At 40.2% G+C, this 25995-nt stretch overlaps 1 protein-coding gene across 5 annotated transcripts in view; it reads left to right on the forward strand.

Annotated features, from left to right (window-relative positions):
* The window catches only part of LOC128738193 (bestrophin-4-like), a 49685-nt gene extending 24419 nt beyond the window's left edge, over window positions 1–25266 (forward strand). For 4 of the 5 annotated variants that reach the window (XM_053833132.1, XM_053833133.1, XM_053833134.1 and 1 more), the window contains exons 2-9: window positions 2249–3040; window positions 22042–22152; window positions 22302–22473; window positions 22715–23557; window positions 23624–23888; window positions 23948–24132; window positions 24199–24397; window positions 24475–25266. In XM_053833132.1, coding sequence (XP_053689107.1) covers window positions 2970–3040; window positions 22042–22152; window positions 22302–22473; window positions 22715–23557; window positions 23624–23888; window positions 23948–24132; window positions 24199–24397; window positions 24475–24854 — 2226 coding nt within the window. In that variant the 5' untranslated portion in view covers window positions 2249–2969 and the 3' untranslated portion in view covers window positions 24855–25266. Of the gene's footprint in view, window positions 1–1842; window positions 2000–2248; window positions 3041–22041; window positions 22153–22301; window positions 22474–22714; window positions 23558–23623; window positions 23889–23947; window positions 24133–24198; window positions 24398–24474 lie in introns of those variants that run through there. The other variant, XM_053833136.1, reaches the window with a different exon arrangement.
* Window positions 25267–25995: the final 729 nt, after the last annotated feature.

Below are 25995 nucleotides of genomic sequence, written 5' to 3' on the forward strand. Positions count from 1 at the left end.
CTATCTATAGTAACATTAGATAATTCAGCGCAAAATGGCCACAGGCCGCGAGTGTTGCCGGCGACCTGCCGTCGGAAGCGCCAGCCACTACGGCGGGCAGCCCCCCGTAGAGATCACCTCTATCTAGGTTTATTTATTTTCCTAGATCTACTAACCTCTATTACTTTCCTTTAGTTGGGTCACCCCTGCGAAGTGGTACTTTCTGCGAAGAGATTTTCCGTGAAATGGCACATCCCGCGTAAGGTTTTTCGCGAAATGGTATTCTGCGAAACTCTATATTCCGCGTTATGGTCAACCGAGAATTGGTGTTCCGCGAAATGGTATTCGGCGAAATAGTTTGTAATGATAGCGAATATTTAAATACTATCCGCTTTATATTATCAGGCTAAGCTATGGGGGGAGTTGTTTTCTACTTTACTGTGAGGAAAATTTGTATATTAAAACACCCGTGAACTCGCTAGAAACTAGCAAAACTCAAGATAGTGACAAAGGTCATCCGAGATTAACGATTTATGTACAATACAGTTTAATTTGTGGCAATACGAAGTTGGTCGGGTCAGCTAGTTAAATATAAATATCACACATATTTATTTATTCAACTTACAATCAACTTAAGGGTAGTACCGGTACCACCCGGCAAAATAATGGTAAGTATGAATAAGTTCCAACATTCCCAGCGGCTAGGAACTTTCATAATTATTTCCTATCCGAGATAATCGCTATAAATCTGTAATTCGTGACCTTCCTTCATGTTTATTAACCACGTAATTTGCAGTATAATCGACTAATTAGTAATTAATATTTCCAACTGAAACGTGACTCCACAACACCCGTCACGGCGTATTTATTCATAATAAAGCTTACATGTCACATCCCAAAAGGGGCGATTTTTCATTGTTTATATATCACCTTAGCCAGCAGTATAACGTCGTTAGATGATAGGTATCTTTCCAAGTGAAAAGAATAACGCATTAGTTAATTCAGCTAACTGAGTAGCGGCAAAAATGCAAAAATATTCGCTTTCTGTCCAACTGTATTTTTCCTCAAGGAGATGTTTATCCAAAAACCTGTTTCGCTCAGACCTTGTTACCAGATAGCATTCGATAATTCGTACTCAAACAAGCTGTTGTTCACTAAATTTAATTCTAAAAATATTCGAGCTAACGTCGAAAATTCAAACGGCACAGCTCGTTCTCACGTACCACCTAACCAGTCACGTAGCCAGAAGGGGGGGCCCGGGGGCCCAATTTTGATTTTAACTGTTTTATATGCATATTTTTTCGTTTAGAACTACAATACATCAAATGTATAGTAATGTATTATATTTATAAGCAGTAAGATATGTATACAATGTATTAGAAGCCAAGATAGGGCTCCTGGCCCCCACCTCTGGCTACGTGGCTGCACCTAACTTCTCATTCTCGATTGTCTATCATTCTAAGACTGAGACCTAATTTCCACAAATCATCGTACGTTCTTCCATTTCATTAATACTCTAACCTCCCAGCGAACTTAGACTTGTAAGTAGCTGCTACTTAAGTAGTAATTTAGCAGACATGATGTGATGAGAAGAAATAAAGTGATGAATGTCTCGGTGCATTCATAAGGTCTAGATATACCCAGTGCTACATACGTATAGATTCAAACGAAGCTAAACAATACATCCAGGGTTGCATTTCAGTTTTATTTCGATTTGTGCAAATTTAAACTGGAAAACTTTCAACTGGGTTCAGATAATCCATTTTACTAAAATGCTTAGAACAGAAGAATTTGCTTCCAAAAATATTTGCAAAGTGACGAACCGAGACAAAGTACCCCCAACACAGGTGCAACACTGAGCAAAGTGGACGTTGAATAATAATTTGCAGGTTAGCACATTGCACCTTGAAATGTTTATAAACTGGAAACAGAGCCAGTTGAGTTCAGAACATCACTCTGAAAGTTTTTAATGTGTGTGAAAAAGGCCCCCAATATGTTCGTGAGCTTGCGTACTAACGAAGTAGGTACATCAGCTGATGGCTAGTGCTTAATTCTATCAATGAGCTTTTTTTGATTCATGTGTTGATACGCGAATTCCTGCAATCTATTTCATAAAGACAAATAAATTATGACGTTATTATTCATTTATATTATTATTATGTCATTTAGGTAATTGTGTTAGTGCGTGTATGAGCTTAAACTTTTCCATCTTTTTCAATAATTTAACAGCGAGTAAAAATTAATATTGCTTTCTTTTTCTCTTTCGCAGATTCCAATTATTCTTAGTGTCATTTTAAAAGCCATCATTTGTGATAAATGTGATAACAGTCACTTGTACGAAAAAATACTTCACTTAGTGCCTTTTTAAACAAATAATGTGATGAAAAGGTGTGCGCAACATAATCGTCTCGAAGTGATCGTCCATCATAATCATTAAGGCATCACGTGCGCGAAGAATAAGAATAACGTCAGGAAGCAAAAGCCAGTCAGAAATTTTTTCGTGAATGTTAGTTGGGATGGTGAGACATTATGAAGTTACCATTAGTCAAATACGGTGAAAAAATTCCAGCATTGTCGTCCAAAGTTCCAACGTCATCGTTGATCCTCGTGGCTGTGCCAGCAAGAGGCATACCGCGATGAAGAAAATCGGCGAAGAAGTGCCTCACCATACCATAATCAGCATGCAAAACCGGCGACGCCAGCGAGCAGTCGTGCTGTGATGAAGTGAAATTTTTTCATGTCCGTTGAAAATAAATATTTAAAGCCGTTTGAGGCTTGATACAGCGCTGTTTTGCATTAGTAAACCGAGCCGGGGCTCCAGCAAAAAAAAGTTAGAAGAAATAACACGTACTCGTGACAGCGGCAACGTCACGTTGACGTAGTGGCTGTGTTGATCGATAAATTTAGTGAAGTGCAATTGTTCGGTTGAATCGATCGTAGCGAGGAATTACAGAAGCGGCATATTGTAGTAGCGGCAGAGCAGCACCGAAATGACCATTTCATATTCTGCTGAGGTACCGAACGGTAGTAATTTCGGATGTTTTTGGCGTATTTTGTGGAAGTAAGTATAGTCCAAGTTCTTAATTATAATCTTTTAATTTATTGGAATTTTTGGTAGATTGATAGAAATTTTAATATTATAAAATAAACAGTTTTTGCATAATTTTACGACTTTATTATTCTGTTGAATTCTCTTAGGCCATCTTTCAACAGTTTCTAAACGAAAACAATTCTAAATTAATAACATTACATTTTTTGAATATTAATTATCAAAATTAACATCATTATTTTGACAAGTTTATTCTTACTATACCGGTAACAAACAGGTTTTTTCTGTATCGATATTATCATGACCATTATTTTGATCTATTGTGATATCGTCACGGTTATGTATTCCGCACTTCATTTTTTTCATAGTATCGCTACATGTAGAGTGCTTAAAAAATCGGTGTTTTCACACCACCACACCAAATTGGTAAATGCAGGATTCAATGGGAAGGAAGGATGTGGAGTGGCCTGAGAATAAACCCCCACATCGAATGGCATGATTCTACTAAGATTCGAACCCAAGACCACTCGCTAGTCAAGACAAACTCGGTAACCTTACGGTAACACAGCCTCCTTTACAACCCTTGAAATGCATTCCAGGTGCTCTCCTCCCAACATATATCGCCCACTATATTGTCCACGGCCATGGATCGCAACGTATCCGAGCCGGAGCAACTAAATCACGAAACTAGGTGAAATAGAAACCGATATTTCCATATTTCCTGTTCAACCAGGTCGACCGAACTGGTATACGAGTCGGTGCGTTTATCTACCTCTCCCGGTCGTATTCCAGTCTTACTGCCACTTGGCCAACAATTCTTTCTTCACCAGCTCCGTGATCCTCTGGTGTTTCTTTTTCTTCGTCCGTAAAACTCGTTGTTTTGCACCAGCATGATGCCGATCAACCGGTGCAAATATTGCCTAAGAACTGTGTCAAGTTTATTTCTTCGTGTCTTCTGTTCAATCAGGCAGACAATTTTCTAAATTTGGTCTAATTTTCTATTTTCTCACGCACGCGTACTCATTCTAACGAACACACCGGCATAAGCATGCCTTTCGGACTCTGGGTCTTATTTATTCATGCACTGCGACGAGTTGTTGCGAGTGTGAATTTAGCTAACAGCTACGGTCGTCGCTCTTGTTCGTCACTGCAGCCCGTGCTGCTGATACCGATTCTCCCGCCCGTGAGTTGAACCAAGGGCGAAAATGAAGAAGAAAAGAAAAAGGAATGCAAAATTTGTATCCCACTGCGCCACCAACGTCACGGGAAATTGATTCCCCGCGAGTTTTTTGTCTCGGGAAAGCGCTATGCAGAAAGACGATGTGAGGATATGCGGGCGCGAGTCGCGAGTGTGTAGCAGAATGTCTGCACACAGCAACGTCGGCTGTTTGTTTTACGCTTGCCTGAGCGGCGTAAGCGTTGAATGCTATGTTTCCCATACTCTTTCGCGTGTGAGTACACATGGTTGACTCCTCGCTCGATTCGCAACGTTGCTTACGGATAGCTGATTTCTCAAGAGTTATTTGACTCGCGTGTTTGCTATGCAGGAATGTAAGGTAAGGCAGTAAGTTTGTGAGTGTGTAGGTAGCAGAATGCAGGCTTGTTATTTCCTCACTCATTGTGCAAAAAGTGCAACTTTTTTTGTTCCACACAATGAGCAGAACTGCTTTCAGAAATGAGAAGTAAATCCACACAATGAGAAACAGACTAAACACAATGAGAAAAACTGACGTGCAGAAAAATTTCTTAATGCGCTCTTTAAATGAGCAACTTTCGGTTTTGCTCCCGGTCCTCTCGGTAGCTACAGCAGTAAACGTGGAAACAAAACAACCGGTGCGCGTACAGCAGCTATAGACTCAGAGGCGTCAAGACAATCAAAAGTCGTTATATTTTGAATCTTAGCGGAGAATTGCCTTTGTTTATAATGGGACTTTCCTGTTGGTACGCGTCAAGAAGCAAATGTATGGGAATTCAAATGTTGCCATATCTAAATAACATTTTTCGCACTGTTGCCGTTGTGACATGCCTAACCATATGATGCAGTTGCGTTCACTGGCAGCCAAACTCAAATGAATATATTAAATGTAAGAATCATGATTCAACTGCATTAATGGATTAATATTTTTCTGATGGCAATGACCGCTACTGACAATCGTCGTTTTTTCTCAACGCACTACCCATGTTAAAACTACCCGTAGTTGTCATACGTCAGCGCATCGCATCAACGTATTCAAAGTGTATTAACATTCTCCTCAATGAGTAGCACAGTGTGCGGTTCCTCATACAACTGCGTTCAGCAAGAAAGAGCACAGTTAAAATGAAACGGAGCAGAATAAATCGCGTTGAAGACTGAGCACAGTTTGAATTTTTCTCTTCTCTTTTTTTCTTCTGAGGAGGTGCCATCCCTGGCAGAATGTCTGCACACAGCAACGCCGGCTGTTTGTTTTACGCTTGCGTGAGCGGCGTATGCGTTGAATGCTATGCTTCTCATACTATCTCGCATGAGAGTAGGCATCGTTGGCTTCTCGCCTGATTCGCAACATTGCATGTGCGTTCATCTACCGTTCTCGACCCTGGCTCAGTCTTGTTGCCTGTTGACCAACGACTCCTGTCTCAACACCTTCAAACTTGTAATCGACCTTCTCAGATTTTCACAACATTCGGTCAGGTTGTTTATTTTGGGTCTAACCAAAAGTAAAAATCGCAAGTTTGGTGCCGATTGGACTTCCTCTCGACTCATTGTTGCACTGTTGACTTTGTATCGCCTCTGCTGCTTGCCATTTCGAAAGGTTGAAGGCATGAAAACCTGGGAATTGTTTGCTTCAAAACACGGTATCTACAGTTTGGGACGGAACACTTCATGGTGATGAGTGATTCTTAGGGAAAAGGTCTGATTTTTGTAAATTTTAAGTAGTTGTATTTTTATTCCTATAGATGGCGTTGAGATCTAACTTTATAAATAATGACTATAGAAATTTTGTGTCTTCAGAAAAGTTGTTTGTCCTGTAAAGTTACGTAAAGTTACTGATCATGCCAAAATTGTACGACTTACGGGAATCAAGTTATAAATATTTTAAATACTCAAACACATTTTTTTCAGTGTGTAGTCGAAATTGGTAGTCGGACGACCTTCTATACAAAGTATCACAATCAAATAAAAATTTTGAGGTTTTGTCCGAACTTTTTCGGGTTCTGCCCCATAGTGCGACAGAGTAACGCTATGTTGCGGGAGCTAGATTTCTTTCGGACCTCTCGTAGTCAATTTTTTAATTTTATCAGAGTTAGTTTCAAGCTACAATATTTAAATCTTTAATTTTAAGTATAACTTTTTATGCATGTACTTACAATAAATGTCTTCAACGTATTTTGTATATTCTGTGTTATCTGTTACCTGTCACAGTGACAGTGAAGTTTTAATTCTTATTAAACCGTGATGTCAATTGACAATAAGTTAACTTATTCCAACGGTTTGGGAGATTTTGTTCGACGGCGACATCTATGTAACCATACTACTACACCTTGCTCAACTTTGCTTGTTTGGAAACAATGATAAAGTACTGTTGCATCGTACTTTACTCGTTATTTACTCAGCTCTACGTTATATGATTGACAGGACAATTGCATTGCGTACGTGTAGCTATCTACCTAGCCATACAATGTACGTCGTATTGAAAAACTTCAACGTGTGATTTAAAACGAACCTTTTTACTTTACCGCATCCCGACAATAAGAAATCTGCAACAGGCAGGAAAAGAAAAAAAGGAATACATGTAGGCACATGTCAGTAGACAGCTAGGTACCTACATTTGGTGAAATATGATTTGGTTTGAAGCAAACGAATTTCACTATTGTTTCTTCGATGAGCGTCTAAATAAAATAAGCAGATAGAGAAAAATTGATTATTATTTTAAGGTGAAATTAGTGATCATGAAGATAAATTAATCTCTTCATCTTCACATTGGTTTCCCAATAGAGTAAGAACTGCAAACGACAAATAATCAAATATATATTGTGTGTGTGTGTGTGTGTGCGTGTGTGTGTGTGTGTGTGTGTGTGTGTGTGCGTGCGTGTGTGTGTGTGTGTGTGTGTGTGTGTGTGTGTGTGTGTGTGTGTGTGTGTGTGTGTGTGTGTGTGTGTGTGTGTGTGTGTGTGTGTGTGTGTGTGTGTGTGTGTGTGTGTGTGTGTGTGTGTGTGTGTGTGTGTGTGTGTGTGTGTGTGTGTGTGTGTGTGTGTGTGTGTGTGTGTGTGTGTGTGTGTTTGTGTGTGTGTGTGTGTGTGTGTGTGTGTGTGTGTGTTTTTTTTTAACGAGTAGGGAAATCTGCACAGCACCTTAAAAGATACGGTACTATCAGACACCTGAGAAGACAACTCAGGGAGTGGGGTTTGGTATCCCGACCCCCCTAATGGAGCGTGAGGACCAAGACCCACTAAAACCCTACTCGAGTCTCCAGCCTAAATCCCCCCTGGCACCACCTTATCGGTATTACTTCAGGGAGGGGCTATTGTGCTTAATGCACCCTCTTATACAACTACTGGACTATGGTAGTTAGGCTATTTACTCGCCGTTGATCGGCTCTCCAGCGGTTTTGTAGCTCAAGTACAATCTGGGTAGCAGTCGCATTGACCGCTCCCCAGACGTAGAGCACATCCTTTGGACTAAGTTGTCCGGCGTAGTGTCCTGTCCGCTCACTGCCTGCATGTAAAGAAAACATATTCTGCAGTTTCTCCAACATCCACGCATTCGGGACACGCGAGGGACTCTGCATGCCCGAACTTGTGCGGATACTGTCTAAAACAACCATGCCCTGACAGAATCTGTGTCAGGTGGAAGTTGACTTCGCCGTGGCGTCTGCCGACCCACCCGGATACTTCCGGAATAAGTCGGTGTGACCACCGGCCCTTTGTGGAATCAGATCATGCCCGCTGCCATGTGGTCATCGAGGCCGATCTTGTAGTACTCCGTATGGCCCTAGTTCCACGTTGGTTGAAGCACTCAACGTCCTCACAGATGATGATGCCAATAGGCATCATACCCGCTAAGACACAGATTGCGTCATATGAAACTGTGCGATACGCACTCACCACTCTCAAGCACATGAGACGATAGGTACTTTCCAGCTTACCTAGGCAGCTTTTGATTCCTAACGCCGATGACCACACCAGTCCGCCATACCTAAGTATGGACTGGACCACGTTGGCTAAAAGTTTTCGCTTGCTGTCATATACCGCAGAGCTATTAGACATCATACGAAACAATGCCGAAATAGCTATGGAAGCCTTCTTGCAGGCATAGTCGGCGTGGCTCCCGAACTTGAGCTTGTCGTCGACCATGACTCCCAGGAGTTTTATGAACCGCGTTGACGAAATAGTGCAGTCCCCGACGCTGATATTTGCTTGCTGCACTGACTTGCGGTTGTTCACCACAATAACCTCCGTTTTATGATGCGCTAGGTCCAGTTTCCTGGATCGCATCCAATCTTCAACAATGCTTATAGAGTGGGCAGCCGTCAACTCAACCTCTCTGATAGATTCGCCGTAGACTTCCAAGGTGATATCGTCCGCAAAGCCGACAATCACCACCCCTACCGGGAGCTTTAGCTTCAACACCTCGTCATACATGACGTTCCACAACACCGGGCCCAGTATGGAACCTTGCGGAACCCCTGAGGTGATTGGAACGCATTTCTGACCCTCCTCCGTGTTGTAGCATAGCACACGATTCTGGAAATAATTTTCCAGAATTCTGTACAGCGACACCGGCACTTGGACGCTCCGAAGCGAGCTGGCTATGGAGTCCCAGCTAGCGCTATTAAACGCATTTCTCACGTCGAGCGTGACAACTGCGCAATAACGAATACCTGTCCTCTTGGGCTGGATTGCCAACTCAGCTGTCTTAGTGACAGACAAGATGGCATCCACCGTAGATTAGCCTTTTCGGAAGCCGAATTGGTTCCTTGACAGACCGTTTGTACCCTCCGTGTACTGTACGAGTCTGTTAAGGATAACCCTCTCCAGCACCTTGCCGGCAGTATCGAGTAGACAGATCGGCCTATATGACGAGGGGACACCCGGAGGTTTTCCCGGCTTCGGCAATAGGACCAGGTTCTGTCGCTTCCATCTGTCCGGGAAGTGGCCAGCTTCCAGGCATCTATTCATTACTGCCCCGAGTAATTCGGGAGCCTCCAGAATAGCCGCTTTAATGGCCATATTGTGTGTGTGTGTGTGTGTGTGTGTGTGTGTGTGTGTGTGTGTGTGTGTGTGTGTGTGTGTGTGTGTGTGTGTGTGTGTGTGTGTGTGTGTGTGTGTGTGTGTGTGTGTGTGTGTGTGTGTGTGTGTGTGTGTGTGTGTGTGTGTGTGTGTGTGTGTGTGTGTGTGTGTGTGTGTGTGTGTGTGTGTGTGTGTGTGTGTGTGTGTGTGTGTGTGTGTGTGTGTGTGTGTGTGTGTATCTTATACGGCATCACTGGAAAAATGATGGTAAATTTGGCAAAGTTTACTATATTTACCGGTAAATCGAATAATACATGCCCAAGCTTCTTAAACATTAATTTTTTAATGAAAGTTCGGTGGACGAAAACTATGCATGTTTTACGTAGGCTGTACGCCCAGATTTTTTTGGGTGCATGCAGAAACCTATTTGTTTGTACAAACGTGGATTAAGTGCTCGACCGGTTTAAGGTTTTGAGAAAATTCGGCCAATTGCGACGATATTTCGTGAAAATTTAAACAGATTTGGTGATGCTAAGAATAAATATTGTTGGAAACTCCGCTTCAAGTGAAACATTGGCCCGGTTTCAAAAGCATTTCTTCAGCAAAATGCGATACGGGATGAAATTAGTGTAGTGTATTTGTGTATGGTTTATGTTTTATGCTGCGGTAACTTTGGCCGGAGAAAGACCTATACTGCGGTAACTTTGGCGGGAGAAATAGTTTTCTCATCAAAAGGAATTTTCTTTTGAGCAAATTAAGTTCAATTCAGTACATTATCCTTCAGGTGAGCACGCGTTTCACCTTCGACTTGAAGGCCACACCAACGTCTATTTCGAAACAAGCGATAGTTCTTGACTTCCAATTATTTATTTGGTAATTTGTAACTGCAATCTTTTATCGACTGATAATTCACTCAATGGAGTTTCTTTCGGCTTTGCAGGCTTAAAAACCAGAAAAACGGTGTTTGTCTCTTTCACCAACGTTTCGACTAATTTGTATTCTTTATGAAGGCTCTAAAACAATAAAAAAAATCAACTTGCAATAATTTGTCCGTACAATATTAATATAATATTAATTTGTAAGAAATATTATAGACTAAACTATAATTTTTGATTTTATTCATACCCGCAGTTATCAAATTCCAAAAAGATACCCTATCATTACTGACATTTAAAAAAAAATAATATTATAGACAGCAGATATTCAACACTTCCATGCATCATAATACACCGAAGAAATTCATAAATTACATTTATGAAAACTTTTAATGCTAGCCCACTACCCACTGGAATACAAAGGCAATTACCAGTTTCCAGAGAAAATATTTACTAACCTGAAAAATTATCTCCCGAATCGCGACACCTGGTGTTTCCACAAAATCCCGATCGAAAGTTGTGATTTTTCCTTCCCGTCAGCGCAGCTGGATAATTGGTTACTACCTCGTCAAACGATATGCGTTGACATTTTTCATTTACGGGTATTCCACTAATCGTGTCTTTAAATGAGATGTGACGATAGTCTACCGGCTCATAAAAGAGTCAAGTTATCAAAGATCGATTCACAACTTTTTTCCCAAACCCACGTCACTACGTTACGGTCAAAGTGTTTTGATGCATTAAGTATACGTCTCGAATGCTTAGTAATTATTCTGCAACAAACAGCAAGTGCAAAATAGCGATGCAATCGATAACTTATAATTGCTGATTCGTGCAGAATCGTCATTCCATTAGTTCTTTGCATACGAATGAAATGTTGCATTCTGGTTTGAGGCACGCCTGTGAGGGTCAATTTGAAGCACTAGTTGTTGCAATATTTACACTTTTCAATCGATCATTGTTCGATGCGTTTTTCTCGATAAGATGGCCGAGACAAACAATAAATAAAGCCTATATTTATATTTCTTAACGAAAAGTCCTTGGATTGTTGAGTCATCACTATGAGTAAGAAATGCTTATTTTTGTTAGACTTCGATGTTTTTATTCGTCACAATATCCAGCGACTCTCAGCGACGTTTTATTCAAAACTACACGAGCTTCCTGTAACATTTTTATACAAAACAAATGCATTACACCCATAAAATTTGGCCTCGTTAACAAGGCACTGGACATCGGACGTTGCCGTTGTTGAAGACATAAAACGTACACTCTGCAGCACGTAATAATCCGGAGCTTAGTAAACGTGTAACGACGAAGAATCATCCATTCGCAAACTGCTCTCAAGGTTACACAAGGCTGAGCGCGGTAAAAAGTGGAAATGATGTTTTGCATTTTTGCGCTGCCGCGGCCTGTCCGCCACGGACAAGTAAGCACGTTGAATCACACTTGATTGACGAATCAGCAAGTGCTCGACTGGAAACTAGAAGAGCTGGTTTTTCGGGGTTTCCGGGGATCGATCGTTGAGAAACGCTTCACAGGCTGAAGGGTAGTGATTTGTTCGTACTTGAAAGAGGTTGTCGCTTCTGAGGTGCAGCACTATTTCAAGACTTAGCGCTGTTACTGGGGCAGTGGTTTTGTTATTTAAGGATTTAATCGTTCTTCAATCAATCTTCATCAGTTGACAATTAGTGTCGCAAATTACGGTGTCATAATTGATGATAATAATACGGTGGTTTTCTCAATTTTATCACTACACATTTTTATTACAGTAATCCCCCGAATAAAGCGATGGGTAGTTCTGCGAATTCTCTAAAAGCATTTTCCTAAGAGCCTTTAAAATTAAAAATTTTAACTACTCTATAGAGTTTTCCTACCAGCGATTTTCCGACAGTAAAATAAAAATTTAAAACTCTGCACATTAGAACTTGATCAATCGCGCAATTGTATTTTGGCCTATATATAACCAGATAAAATTAATAAAAATAGCATTTACTTTTGCAGTCCTTCAAATCTTTCATAAAATGTTATTAGAATTATTATTGACAATCATGTTGATAACGAAGACGATTTTCTACTAGTAAAAATAACTGGAAATATTCGATAGTGAGCACTAAAAAAGTCGAGGAGAAAATTTGCAACAAGGCATTATGTCACAATGAAATTGGGACAATAGGACACTTACAACTTTCTTAACAGTCGACACATACGTTCAACCTGTTGTATGCATATTTCATATTAATAACATAACTGCACAGCAACTGGTGAACTACACAAGGTCTGATCCAAAGATCATTGTGTGGTAGCAATTATAAATGTTGGTTCATTGCATTTATTAGTAAAATCAATATTGTTTTTTTGTGAGAAATTCTAAAATAAACACACCTCGATAGCTGATGTCGGTGCCTCCCCAGAAGGATGACTGATGAGCGTTGACATCGCGGCCAACGATGAAGTCTTTGTTGATGTCTCTGCAATATTTGACAAGAACCGCAACCTCTTAAATAGGAATATCAGCAGCATCACGAAGGAAGTAAGCCGACGCAATGATAATATCGGATTTTCCCGTGATGACTGCTTTTATTTGAACTTTGATCGCGATAATGTCCCGTTTAATAAATTCTAAAATAAGAAAGCAGGTAGTTTTTGCGTACACTAGAACAGCGGCTTTTGGAAAGTACGACTCACACGGTGATGATAGGTAGAATATTATCAAATATAATATCATCTTATTCTAAAACTACTTATAGTTCCATATTATTGATACACTACAGTGCTGGAGCTGCCAGATTATCAAAATCCATGGCTTCGTTTTACTAGAATCCCAGCGAAGGACCTTCAGACCTCCTTGTAAATCCCCAGATTTAATGCCACCACTGCAGTCAGTGGTGTGTAACCTGGAAGTATGGAGTCAAATCAAATTTTAAGTGGGAAATCCAACTTAAATTAAAATCTCAAGTTCAATTTCAATTCCAATTTCTAGTTCAATTTGCATTCCAATTTCAAGTCAAATTTCATGTCCAATTTAAAAAAAAAATTCAAATTCAAATTAAAATCCTATTCAAGTCTAATTTTATGTCACATTTCATGCCGAACCGAAGCGATCTTTCAAGTTTAATTTTGAATCAAATTTTAAGGGCAATATCAAGCCCAGTTTCACACTCAATTTCAAGTCCAATTTTAAGTAAAATTTCGTGCAATTTCAATTACAAGTCCTGGTTTAAGACTAATTTTATTTCCCACCTCCAGTCCTATTTCTTGCCTAATCCCAAATCCCATTTAAAGTAAGTCCGATTTCGAATTTAATATTTGGTTTAGATTAAACTCTGTCTTCCAGTGCAATTGTAAGCTCAAATTGAAGCAAAAATTTTAAATTCAATTTTAAGCCTAACATCAAGTCTAATTCAATGCCAATTTGAAGCTCACATTCGGCTTGGACTATAGCTACTTTTGATTACTAATGCCTTAAAATCGACATTTTCAACAAGTATGTATGACAAGGATGTATGTTCGATGTATGACGCTGGCCTAAGCCAGTCGTCGTATGTTCGAATTCCGTCTAGGAGAGGCAGTTAGAGTCAACAAGATCGTAGCAACTGGCCCTGCACAGCTGGCTGTGAATTCTGTCGTATAAAAACAGAAGGTCAAGTTTCGATAACGGAATGTAGCACCTAGGCTTTGCTTTGCTTTGCTTTAGGGGTCCATTATACGGTTAACAATGCAAAATGTCGCTATTAGTGGATCCTTTTCATGCAAAATACACTAGAATTCCTATAATGGACATTTTCGCTAGCCTATTGTATATCACAAGGGCACATAAAAGGAAAACGGGCATTCCAATCTGCTTTGAAAAATATGCAAAATATAGAGATTTGCAACATAAATCGATATTTTTCAGGCTTAATCGAAAGTTACTTAGATTGTAAATGCTATCGGTTGGGTATTTAGCGTTACCAGTTTAAAATAATTCATAGTAAACATAGTAAAGGATCCACTAATGGTTAACGGAAAAACTAGCAGTCATTAACTTTTTGTCGTAGAGCCCAATTTCGGAAGCAGTTTTTGGATTCAAAAGCGAGGTTCTATATTTAAAAATGTATTCACTGCATTCTTCTTCCCAATATGGACACAGCGAATATATTTTCATGAACAAAAGCTTTTGAAATTTGTAGAATCGGTGACGACTAATTTCTCATCTATGAATCGCACTTTTGCCCTGACCGTGAATCGCCTTTGCCCCAGTAGGTGCTTGACAGCGCTCGATCAAGTTATTGGAAAACGAAATATATTTTGTAAATTCTTCGCACCGCATTTTCAAAACAGATATGTGAGTGATGTAAAACGCTGCTACAATTTTTCAGCAAGTAGGGGGATTAGGGGCATAATGAGCACACGAGGCGAAATGGGCACCCCTCTTTTCTACGAAAGTACGCATTTTGTAACATCATATGGCATGGGAAACACTGCTGTAGGTACTACAGTATCTATTTATCAAAAAATGACTGATATCTACTTTTAAAACACGGAGTTATATTAAAAAACTCAACTTGGTTCTCAGACGCTGAAAAAATTATAATTTTGGTGCACTACCAAATAAGCTTTTACGATCATTTAAATATCTTAAACTATCAAGTGCACACTGCAACATGATGTATACATTGTATCTCAAATTTCACCTTCATTGAAGTTTTGATTTTATACTAAATTAGTATAAAACCTAGTTTTACTTTAACTACTTGACTGGGGGCGAAATGGGCACCCTTAGGTGGGGTGAAACGAGCATTATGTCACATCTACTAACCTGTCAGTTTCTTTGTCTATCGCGTCAATGCTTGTCAGTGATGGTATGAATATGCCAAGAGAATCCGGAAGACATAATTGGCCAAAAAAGGCCTTGCAAGTGGCCTTGACCACTCTAAGGCGAGACGGAATACTCATAAAACAAGTCGCCAAGTACCACAGCATTCTGCGGCAGACGTTAGCTCGGTATGTGAGACCATACGAAAGGGCAATCATGGGGCAGGAGGTGGACCAAATTGATTCCTTCAAAACTGTTTTCGCTCCCGCTGCAGAACAAGAGCTGGTGGTCCATATTTTGTATATGGAGGTTCGATGCTACGGTATTACATACTACCCGTGAAATCAGAACCCTCGTGTACCAGCTAGTAGAGGGAAACGGAAAAGCATATGTGTTCAACACTAAAACACACTAGCTTAAGCGTCATCCGAAACTTTCCTTATGTACTCCAGAGGCAATTTCCGCGGCCTTATTGCCTTTAAGCGGCTTGCGGTCAATAGTTTTTTTGGCGTTTTGACACGTTTTATGTTTGCGTATGAATGGGTGTGTATGTGTATGTGTATATGTGTATGTATGTGTTTATGTATGTGTATATACATGTGTGTGTGTATACGCGTGTGGTTGTTGTTCTTATATACACCCTTCAAGCATGTGTTTATAAGGGTGCTCATTATGCCCCAGGGAGTGCTCATTGTGCCCCACACACTGACCGATTTTTAGTTTTTGAAGCATAGGTTTAAATTGCAATTTTCGTCATCATATCAATTATTTTTCAATTTGTTAACAGTATGCCTTTAATTATCGATAGTGAATGTATGTTTTGCAATGACAAAACTTTAAAAATTCTGTCATTTTGGGTGCTTAAACCAGCCAACAAGTTAGGGTGCTCATTATGCCCCTAATGCCCCTAATATCTTCCTGTTGATGTCGTATTTACCGTATAACGAAATATTACATCAAAACCACTCTAAAATAACATTTATGCATAACTCAGCAACCATGCTTCGTAAACTACAAAGGTTTACGATAGATTCAAGCTGTCAAAGTAGTCACCCATGCATACCAATGATAGTCAATTTACTCGGCGTTTGCACTGATAAATCATTGAATCGCACTTTTACCCCCATCGTACTTTTGCCCCTTCTTACTCTATAGTACGAAGTTACCTTACAGACATAGTTATCGTATGAAATTTGCTAGGGACGATTCTTTTTATATTTTTAATTGCCAATATTCTCGACTCTAAACCTCAACACTATTGTTGGATCTTATGTCACGATTTACTCCGAAAATCTCATCACCTTGCCGCAGGATTACCGTCAATGAAACAAGAACGTGAGGAAGTACATTAATGATGATTTATAGTTCCACTATAAGCTACACTGCACCATTCGATCATCCAATCTGCGACAAATGACATTATCGCAAGTCTGAAAGACAGCAGAACAATAATATAATATCAACCAGCGACCAGCGTGAAACACACTGTCTCCATTGGTGCAAGGCTTTACACGGAGACTTGACACCTCAGCATTGTATAGATAGCGTGTCGCGAGCTGTTTGTTATTTCTGTTGTATATATGTATGAAAGCATCGTGGTGACATCCAGTACAGTCGATTGACATGTATTGAAGCTCGGCGCAATTGCATTCGGCTGACACGACTCAGTTACAGTGATTCACGGGAATGACACTTCCAATACCAACCTGTACAAAAAAACGTAGCCAACATAGAGCGGGCCCAAGCTGACAGCTTCATAGATGGGCTCAAGCTGACAACCGAGTCGGATGTGTAAATTGTTAAATTTTCTTAGTTTTAGTTTGATTTTAGCCAAGGTTTTAGCATCACATAGCTAATGTTAGGCAGGCAATTGATGCGAAATACATGTAACTGTGAAAATGGTTAGTTAAATTCGTTTTGTGAGATCGCTTTGCGTTTGCCGCCTTTTTCATGTGAGCAACGAAAATGTGACGTCATATCAGCCCCCTGCAGTGATTTTACATCTGCTACTGTATCGCTATGCCAAGTCTCGCTACAATTAAGCATCGCACAGACGAAAGGACACCATGCAAAGTCATAATGAGCACTTGTAATTTTATTTTCATGTCTGTTTAGATAAATTCTTTGCTGTCTGTTCAGATAAGGATAGATGTGTTAATGCGGCTGCATAAATTTTCGAACATCTGAAATAACGATAATCTGGAATCTAGAATATGGAACGTGTTGAAGTGCTACTTTCGTGTTCTACTCTCGTCTGTAAGATGCTTGAAGCAGTCAGACGACGCAAAAAACCATGCTGCTAATGAGAGACAGTAATAATTAATTAGATGAATTACTTACTGCATAAATAAGCAATTTATAAATTTCATCAGTCGACTCTCGGATAAGAAAATTAATTTTTAAATTAATATAAGTTGTATTACGCGTAATTGCAAGTATGACTGTAGTAATTCATCTATTTTAGACAGTGTGTAGGTACTTTGACCATTCCAGTTAACTTCGAAGTACTGGCCCCGCAATTGTCCCGTACTCTAATAATTCGCTGTGAAGTCTATGTCGTTAAAGAAGGGTCTTAAAAATGTTTACAACTCAAGGCTTTACTTTGCATATACTTTATTTTAGGCACTCCCACTTTACTTTGCCGTAAATGTCCAAAATAGAGTATGCGTAACGAGCAAAACTTCAAATACTAGCAGCTTAGTGATTAATTGTTTTAGTACTTTTGCGCACTTAGTAGTCAATTTAAACACGCTATGCTTTATTCTGTGTTCGGGCATAACTATGAACCATTTCACATGTTTGTATCCGGGCAATCAGTAAATCTTGCAAATTCTTACACGAAAGCTCTACGGGTGACCGACGAGACGCGCAGTGCCGGTGGCCGTCGCACATGTCTATTGTGGCTCATTGATACCTTCGCCTGTGAAGTAAATACGCACGCACCGGTTGAACCGGTAAACACCCGTCAACTGTAGTATTATCTGCCATAAAACAAGGAAGCATATTTTTTCGGCCTGTAAACAGAGCTAGAACAGGTTAAGCCATTTTCGATTGAACTTGACATTCAGTAAGGTTTTGCTCGACCCGATTTGTGAGGTGCAAGTTTGTGCGTGTGTGTTTGTGTGTGAACTGCGATCAAGGGCGCCCGGCTTCAACAATGCATTATTTGTATATGCGCGCCTAGCTCTCGCCGGAACTATGATCACAGGTATGCTCTGATTACATCCGTATGACATGAGAATCGAATGTGATTTTGGGTAACTGACACAGACAATGTTTATAAAGTTATTCCAAAGGATTGTCTTCGCAAGAGAAAATGCAAGGACTCGATGCTACATCCGGTATCCGGAACTTGGCCTTATGTTTTTATTCGATTAACTCGGTCGCAATAAAATAAAGAAAAAAATTATCATTATGTTTTAAGAATGGGCGTCTAACCTATTTTTAAGTTCTACCAGTTTCTTTATGAAACTTAATAAATGTACGCGGTTTTTACAAGCGAAAAACTGTCTCAAATTTGTTAAATCTTTTTATTCAGCGCAAAAATCGCCATTCTTGACAGCCTTTCCTTCTTAAAAAATCATAACTTTTAAACCACTATAGTACAAATGAAATATTCTAAAATGAATAAATGAATTTTTAAGAAAAAAAAACTGCTGAAGCTGATGGTTTTTTTACAGTTACAAACATATGGAAGTATTTAACTTTTCGCATTTTCATAGCATAAAGACAAAGGAGACATCCATGTTTTTTGGACAAATAAGGCTTTTCTATAGAACATATCAAATATTCGGAAAAGTATAAAATTCCAGTTCTCAGATATATTGGTGCACTACCTTCAACTGCAAAGAAACAAATGTTTCCTACAAAGAGCCTGATCAAAAATATCCATTTCCTCACCAGTAATACCAATTTCATTGCAGTTCAATGTAGAACACCATGCGCCTCCGCTGCATTACGATTTATTTCTTGGTCGATCCATCTTGTCCTCTAGCTACGTAGCTTTCCTCCTTGTTTCTCCATGTCGAGAACCATTTTCACTGTGCTATCAACTGACGTCCTTACAACGGGCTCGGCCCACCTTTGCCGGTTGATTTACACATTGTGGACATGGTTGGTTCGCTTTCTTCACGTTAATTATCTGCACTCCACATGGCACGCAACAACTTCCATTCAAAGGCCCCAAGGGCGCACTGGTAGGCACCGTATCATGCCTTATGAATTTTCATTTTGCTCTGCTGATTACATTATCGGTACTCGGATTTAGCTGGCTTGTCCCGGACGACCAAGTGTCCCAAAAAGTGACCCACATTGATTGATCGTTCCTGCTGAAATATTCAGAAAAATGAAAATACTGAAATAATTTTTTTTGTGACGCGTGAAGTGTATTCTTGACTTACGAAGAGCTATCAAAACATGTACATTTAAATGAAAAATACGTGTAATTGTGTTTTAAGTTACATCTAAAAAAAATTGTAAGGCATTGCAGGACCCATTTTCTATTTTTTTTAATTTGCCAATATGACCGTTTCTGATGATCTGGTCGTTTAACTTAGAGCAGTAGTGTCCACGGTATAGGCATGATGCGGATCAAATCAGATCTCCTCTTTAGATTCGCGAGCTGCAATGACTTCTGACATTAATAAATTTAACCTATAGTTCCCGTCCAGTATAAATCAAATCAGTCCACGGCCCTCAAGGTCTATATTCAAAAGCCGCATGAGGCCCACAGGTCGCAGTTTGACCAACATAGTAACTAGAGAATGTCTCCAATACTCACATCAGAGTCATTTTATCCGGGAATCCGTGTTCGTGCAAAATATATATCCGCAACTATTCTCCATCGATTGCATCGAAAACTGCTCATAGATCAATGAAAACGGACTGATTTCGAATAGCGATGAAAAAAAGGCCAAAAATAATTCAATGGGACAAATTTTCCTTTAACGCTGGGATTATCAAAGCTACAAAAATGTCTAACGGCGGTTTACCGCGTAGCCTTACGACAGTTTGCCGTAATCTTAGCCCTGGCCGATAAAAAGGTGAATGGCGGTTTGTTCTTCAACTCTTTCATGGCATTGACGACCAGCTACATCTACATTTTCTCCTGATCTCCTGGAATAATATGCCAACTGAAGTTTTTTGGAGCGTCTTAGTAGAATACGAAGCCTGAAATTAAATAAAAAAAACTTCTCCAAATTAAATTCTGCTTTACACGGCCGGACTTAATTGATGCTTCCGCATGACCATGCCTATTTTGGCCTCGCGCTCTCGCGCTCTCACGCTCACGCTCTCACCTTTCTCCAGAAAGGAGGTGATATAGTAAATGCCGAATCGGGTATATATTCGGACATGAAGTGCCTCACGATGTCCAAATGCTTCGCTCCTGGGTGAAGCAGATGGTAGGAACAAAGCGTCAAACGTAGTTGCTTGACCGTTTTTACTATGGCTGCTGCAAAACAACTGATAACGCTGTCAATTTATTTCTATGCACAACCAAGGTTGCTATGATTGGTAATATACAGGTGGATTCACCACATGAAGCAAATTTACTCGATGTGTCCTTCATTTCCACATTTATCACATTCTCAAGGCGACGCCAGAAGCTAGAGCACGCCTATCAAACATAATCCTCCGACATCGACTGCCACGTGCGCGTTATGATAGACTTCAGGATCTTCACACTATTAAGTGGCGCCTAAGTCACTGGCGTAACTAACTGAAACCTCTAATTTAGATCGGAACGAGGAGTACAAAGCTACATTTTGGCAAGTTTCCTTATGGAACGTACTAGCTTGCGAACAATCTTTCGTGCAAACGTAATCAAATCGTTTGGTGTAGTGCAAACCGCGGACCTGCACTCCTCGGTACCCGTTACTTAGATCCATCCTGCAGTGAAGGCTTTTTAATTGAATAAACTGTAGGCAAACGACATCCTACCACCTTGGAAATCTCCGTCAGCGTCTTCTAGGGGAGCAACCAACCCGTAATCACTTCTTTGGCGTACATTTTAGAATAATTTGCAATAAAACAATTTCGATGTTATGATGCAGCACTTGACAGTAAACGTAAACAAATACACTGTCAACAGAGCTAAGTAATTAGTCATACAAATTAACCCAATATCAAAGTATACACATATTTGCAGATTTTCCTCCCGTACGCTGTAATTGATCGACACCAGCAACTTTATTGTTCTCAACCATCCGATCTCTTCGTTAAAACGCAACTTCAACGGCTGGCGTCAGGGGTTAGGAAACCTTCGTCTACCCGTGCTTCTAGATCTACGATAAGAAGGTTATCCTCCAAATCTCGACACTTATCGGCTTGTAGCACATAGCCTTCCCGTGAGTTGTTAAGTTGGGCATACAACTTCCGTGCGTCCTTTGCGTGATACAGTTCTTCCATCGCTTCACAATCTTGTGCTTCCTGTTGACGATTCTTCGTGCGGAAGATGGAAGTTCGCCTGTTTCGCGCCTATCGCTATTTTCGCTCTTGTCACATTCGTCATCAAATCAGTCATTCCTTAGGTCCGGAAGCATCGTACCTATTGCCGCTATAGCAGTGCATAATTGTCCCTCAAACTGTCTTCAAGAGTAGCTACCGACGATGAATAGTTTTATGTACTTGGGGAAAAGGTACTCATGTCTGTATCTCGCCGATGACGATTTTCACGTCCATCTATGGGAAGCCGTGATATACCTGATCTAGCTACTATTGGGTCTTTACTGGGTGGATCTCCCTTCGTGTGAATAATGCACATTGATGATCGTTTAGCTGAAGAAAAATGTCTCTTAATTCTCAAACTACATATCCTCGTTCTGATCAGCTGCCTAGCGATTACGCGTTGGCGCATCCTGCCCAGCACTACAAAGTCAGTGTCGAATTCGTTGGGTGTGCCACAATTACGGTAGTAAGTTAACCGCATACCTTCTATTCTGTTCTGCAAAATTCGAACAGCGCTACGACCTCAAAGTTGCGGGACTAAAGTTCGTCGAAGATTACGCTATCACAACCTACGAAGTATAGCGATTTACGTCGTTCGAAACCTCAGCCTAGCAGCTAATTTTTATTATTTATTATTCGTTTAATTTAATTTCACTAAAATTTCTTTTTTTTTCTTGATAAATTTTCAGATGGCGTGGTAGTGTATACAAAGCGATATGGCGTGAATTACTAGCGTATCTATGTGTATATTACACATTGAATTTAACATACCGGTATGGTCTAACAGAAGAAGGTCGGAGGTAAGAAACAAATTAATAGATTTTCCTCATACAAAATGTTGGCTTATGTAAAAATGTAAATTATGGAGCCAACAAAGTCACATTATTTTACCTTCATATGAAAAAGACCAGAAACTTACCAAAACTAATACTTATTCCTTCCGTCCTAGGGTATTCGAACGAATACGAAACTACTGCGGGCAGCAGCGAGAAAATGTGCCACTTTCATTCGTGCTAGGTTTCTACGTTAGTTTAGTGGTGAAAAGATGGTGGGAGCAGTACCGATTGCTGCCCTGGCCAGACACGCTTGCCTTATTCGTTAGTGCCGCCATTCAGGGTCACGTAAGTATCACTTACTTTCTTAGGTGAACTAATTTTGCAAAGGTTTCGCTATAGCATTAGTTTTCATTCAATAAAAAACCCAAAACTTTTCAATTTCATTCACTTAAATTTAATATGGTAATGTAATTTCTAAGATCATCTAGTTTTAGTTTGGAATTTCAAATAAAAGCAGGAATACTTTTGTAAGAAACTATCATGAGAAATAAATAAAACTTTGAACAACTTTCTCCTTTGTTTGCAGGATGAGACCGGGCGACTGATGCGACGAAACATTATGCGCTACATGGTTCTTGCATATGTAATTACACTGCAAAAGATTTCGCTGCGCGTTAAACGACGCTTTCCAACCTGGCAGCACCTGGTGGATGCCGGTCTGATGCTGGAGAGCGAACGTAAAATTTTCGAAATTATGGATTCCAAGAGTCCAATGTCTAAATATTGGATGCCCCTGGTTTGGGCCACCAATATTATAAACCGTGCCAGAAAGGAAGAACTCATCCCTTCCGATCACATTGTACAGACTTTACTGATGGAACTATCCGACATTCGACGAAGGTTGGGAGGTCTAATCGGCTACGATACGGTGTGCGTCCCACTGGTATATACTCAGGTGGTCACACTGGTGTTGTATTCCTACTTCACGGCGGCCATTATGGGCAGTCAAATGATCCCTACGTATGACGAAAAGACTCATACTTACATGGAACTTGATGTATATTTCCCGCTTTTCACCGCCCTGCAGTTCGTATTTTACGTCGGTTGGTTGAAAGTTGCAGAAGTACTTATCAATCCGTTCGGTGAAGACGACGACGACATTGAACTGAATTGGCTAATCGACAGACATATTAAAGCTTCATATATGATCGTTGATGAGATGCATGACGAACATCCAGAATTACTGAAAGACCAGTACTGGGAAGAAGTAGTTCCAAAAGATCTACCATACACAGTAGCTTCCGAGCACTACCGACGAGAGGAGCCGAAGGGATCTGCCGAACACTATGTCGTCAAGGAGTCTGAAGCAGTTTATGCCAACATAGGTGGTGGAAAACGAGCACCAAATGAAGAAGTTTACGCCGATTACGTAAGAATCAATTCAAATGTGAATATCATATGGTTAAGAAGTAAATTAGTATTATTTTCCAAACAGGAAAGCGTAGATACTCCAATGGTTGAACGACGCAAAGGATGGTTTGGACGACAGATGACTCGAATTTCGATGCGCAGTTCATCAACAGCATATTCATCCGGTGGCTTGTTTAGCCGCAATCGACAAAACTCGGTATATTCTAGTCCTGAGGCAGGACTAACACAACCAATAACCGCTGGTGGTCAGCCCCTCCAGAAGCTTAGCTTATACGATAAATTCGTTAACCGGAAATCTGGTCGCAATCCACGACAGATTGTGAAACAAAGTATGAAAACAGTTAACGTTTCACTTCAATAAGATTAATGCATTTGCTGTATTTTACAGACTCCAAAATCAGTCTGAATGGTTCCTTGATTTCTAACGTGCCACCGAAGGCACGACCTCGTATCCCTACGCCCGATGTTACAAAGGACAGCAAATCGCACCCTCTTTCTGGTATTACTACTAACTCAGCACAATTAGAGAAAACATCAAACATTGCATCCGGTGTAGCACTGATGGCCACTCAGGTACTATTATAATCAATGTAATAATATAACTATAGGCCCAATTTTAAACATCTTGACTGTTTACAGTTGGCTAACAACCCGTCCATTTATCCAGCATCAACAGCAACCACGCTGAACAATAACGATTTACCCGTAGTGGGTACGCTGCTGCTGGCTCCAATCAAGGAGCTGGATTCCAGCTCAGGTTCGAATACTCTACATTCCGGTCAGTCTGCGACGGCCGCTCTGGCAAAATCAATTTTGCCGTCAACCATCAAAAGTTCTGGTACCGCCATAAGCGACAGGGTCCAGAAGTCCAAGAGCTAACCATTTTGTTTTTTTTTTTTCTATTCCCAAATGCAGTGCCCAGTTATGTCAAAGATGGCAAAACATCTTCGATAGGAAAAGCGGGCACTCGTCCCGCAAACACGGTGATTATGCTTCCCACAACCAACACCGTTGCAGCCGATAGCACAGATAGCGGCCCTGTGACGGTCGCTACTGTTTCCGATGCCATCCCCATCTCAATTACCTCGATACCACTCACGTTTACCGTGACGCCGGTAACCACGGAGCCCGCCAATACCGGCTCCTTTATCACCGAGCTGCCATGTGATGATAGCGTCGGAGTCAGCACCATGACGCTAAATAATGAGAAAAAATCGCCCAATTCAGAAGCGTCTTCTTCAGCCACTTCTACACTGAGCAAACGGAAACCGAAACACAGTGAAGTCTACGTGTAAGCCTGCGTGAGAACGAAAGGTGGTGTACTTATTTTGCGATTATGCTACTACTTAAGGTGTATTACGTAGGATTTTATTCAAATTACTGGACTATTTCGCAGAATGTGTACACATTTGATAGGGCTTTCACATGTACGTACACAGTGATAAAACACAAAACCACAGTATAAACGTGAACAAAATTTCCACTTGTTCAAACAAAACGGAACTGATAAAACGATACAAAAGAGCATGTTTTTAAAAGGCAGCATTTCTACTGGATTCACACTGCATAGGGTTTTTAAATTGTGTAAATAGAATTATTTTTACTTAGCAAGTACCCAGAAAGTCGAACGCAATTTTATTTTATTTAGTTATGCATAGAAAAAAAATATTGAAGCGATGTTAAAATTGGTTACCGATTATGATCCGAAAGCCTTGAATCAGCTATACATTTACTGTATCGATGCAACCTGTAGTGGTAGCCTAAAAACAGTTTTGTTAAAATGTTGCATTTTTGTTAATAAATGTTACCACTTACAAAAAATTGTTCTCTTTGTGAAGCACAATAGGGATTTATTAGGAACTGGGAGTGTAAAAGACAGACAATACTGAACAAATTTTCACAAACTTTGCATATCCCTTTGCACGGAGGGTTTTAGTTATAATATTTTTGGTTTTTGGATCAAGATAATGTTTTTTATCTCTAAAGGTAACAAAACCAATATATTCTACACATTGTAATAAATATTTGCTGAATTTAGCAACCTACACAATTGTGCAGGTTCGGTCTTATCTTATACCAACCTTACACCACAGGCTAACCTAGTCTTGACCTTGAAAAAAATATTAATATATATGTATGACCATATTTCAAGGTCAAGACTAAAAACTTGAGATTAGTCTATTTCGTAGGAACGGGGCCTTTCCTCGAAAACCCGCGCCGAGAATCGCGGCTAACACACGCTGACAGACGAACAACGTCACGTGCAGTACTTTGCATGTCGTAAGGACTAGTACCGTCGTCCTGCCGGTAAAAACCAGTTAGATTTAAACTTCTCGCTCGGTGGTAATCTACAATAGACCTAGGAAGAGGCACAATTTGTGTCTATAACCCAACCATATGCGTCGATATCTTGATGAGTGGGTTTTGCAGACTCCT

Source organism: Sabethes cyaneus, chromosome 2 (assembly GCF_943734655.1).
Source record: "Sabethes cyaneus chromosome 2, idSabCyanKW18_F2, whole genome shotgun sequence".
In the NCBI taxonomy this organism is placed as follows: Eukaryota; Metazoa; Arthropoda; class Insecta; order Diptera; family Culicidae; genus Sabethes; species Sabethes cyaneus.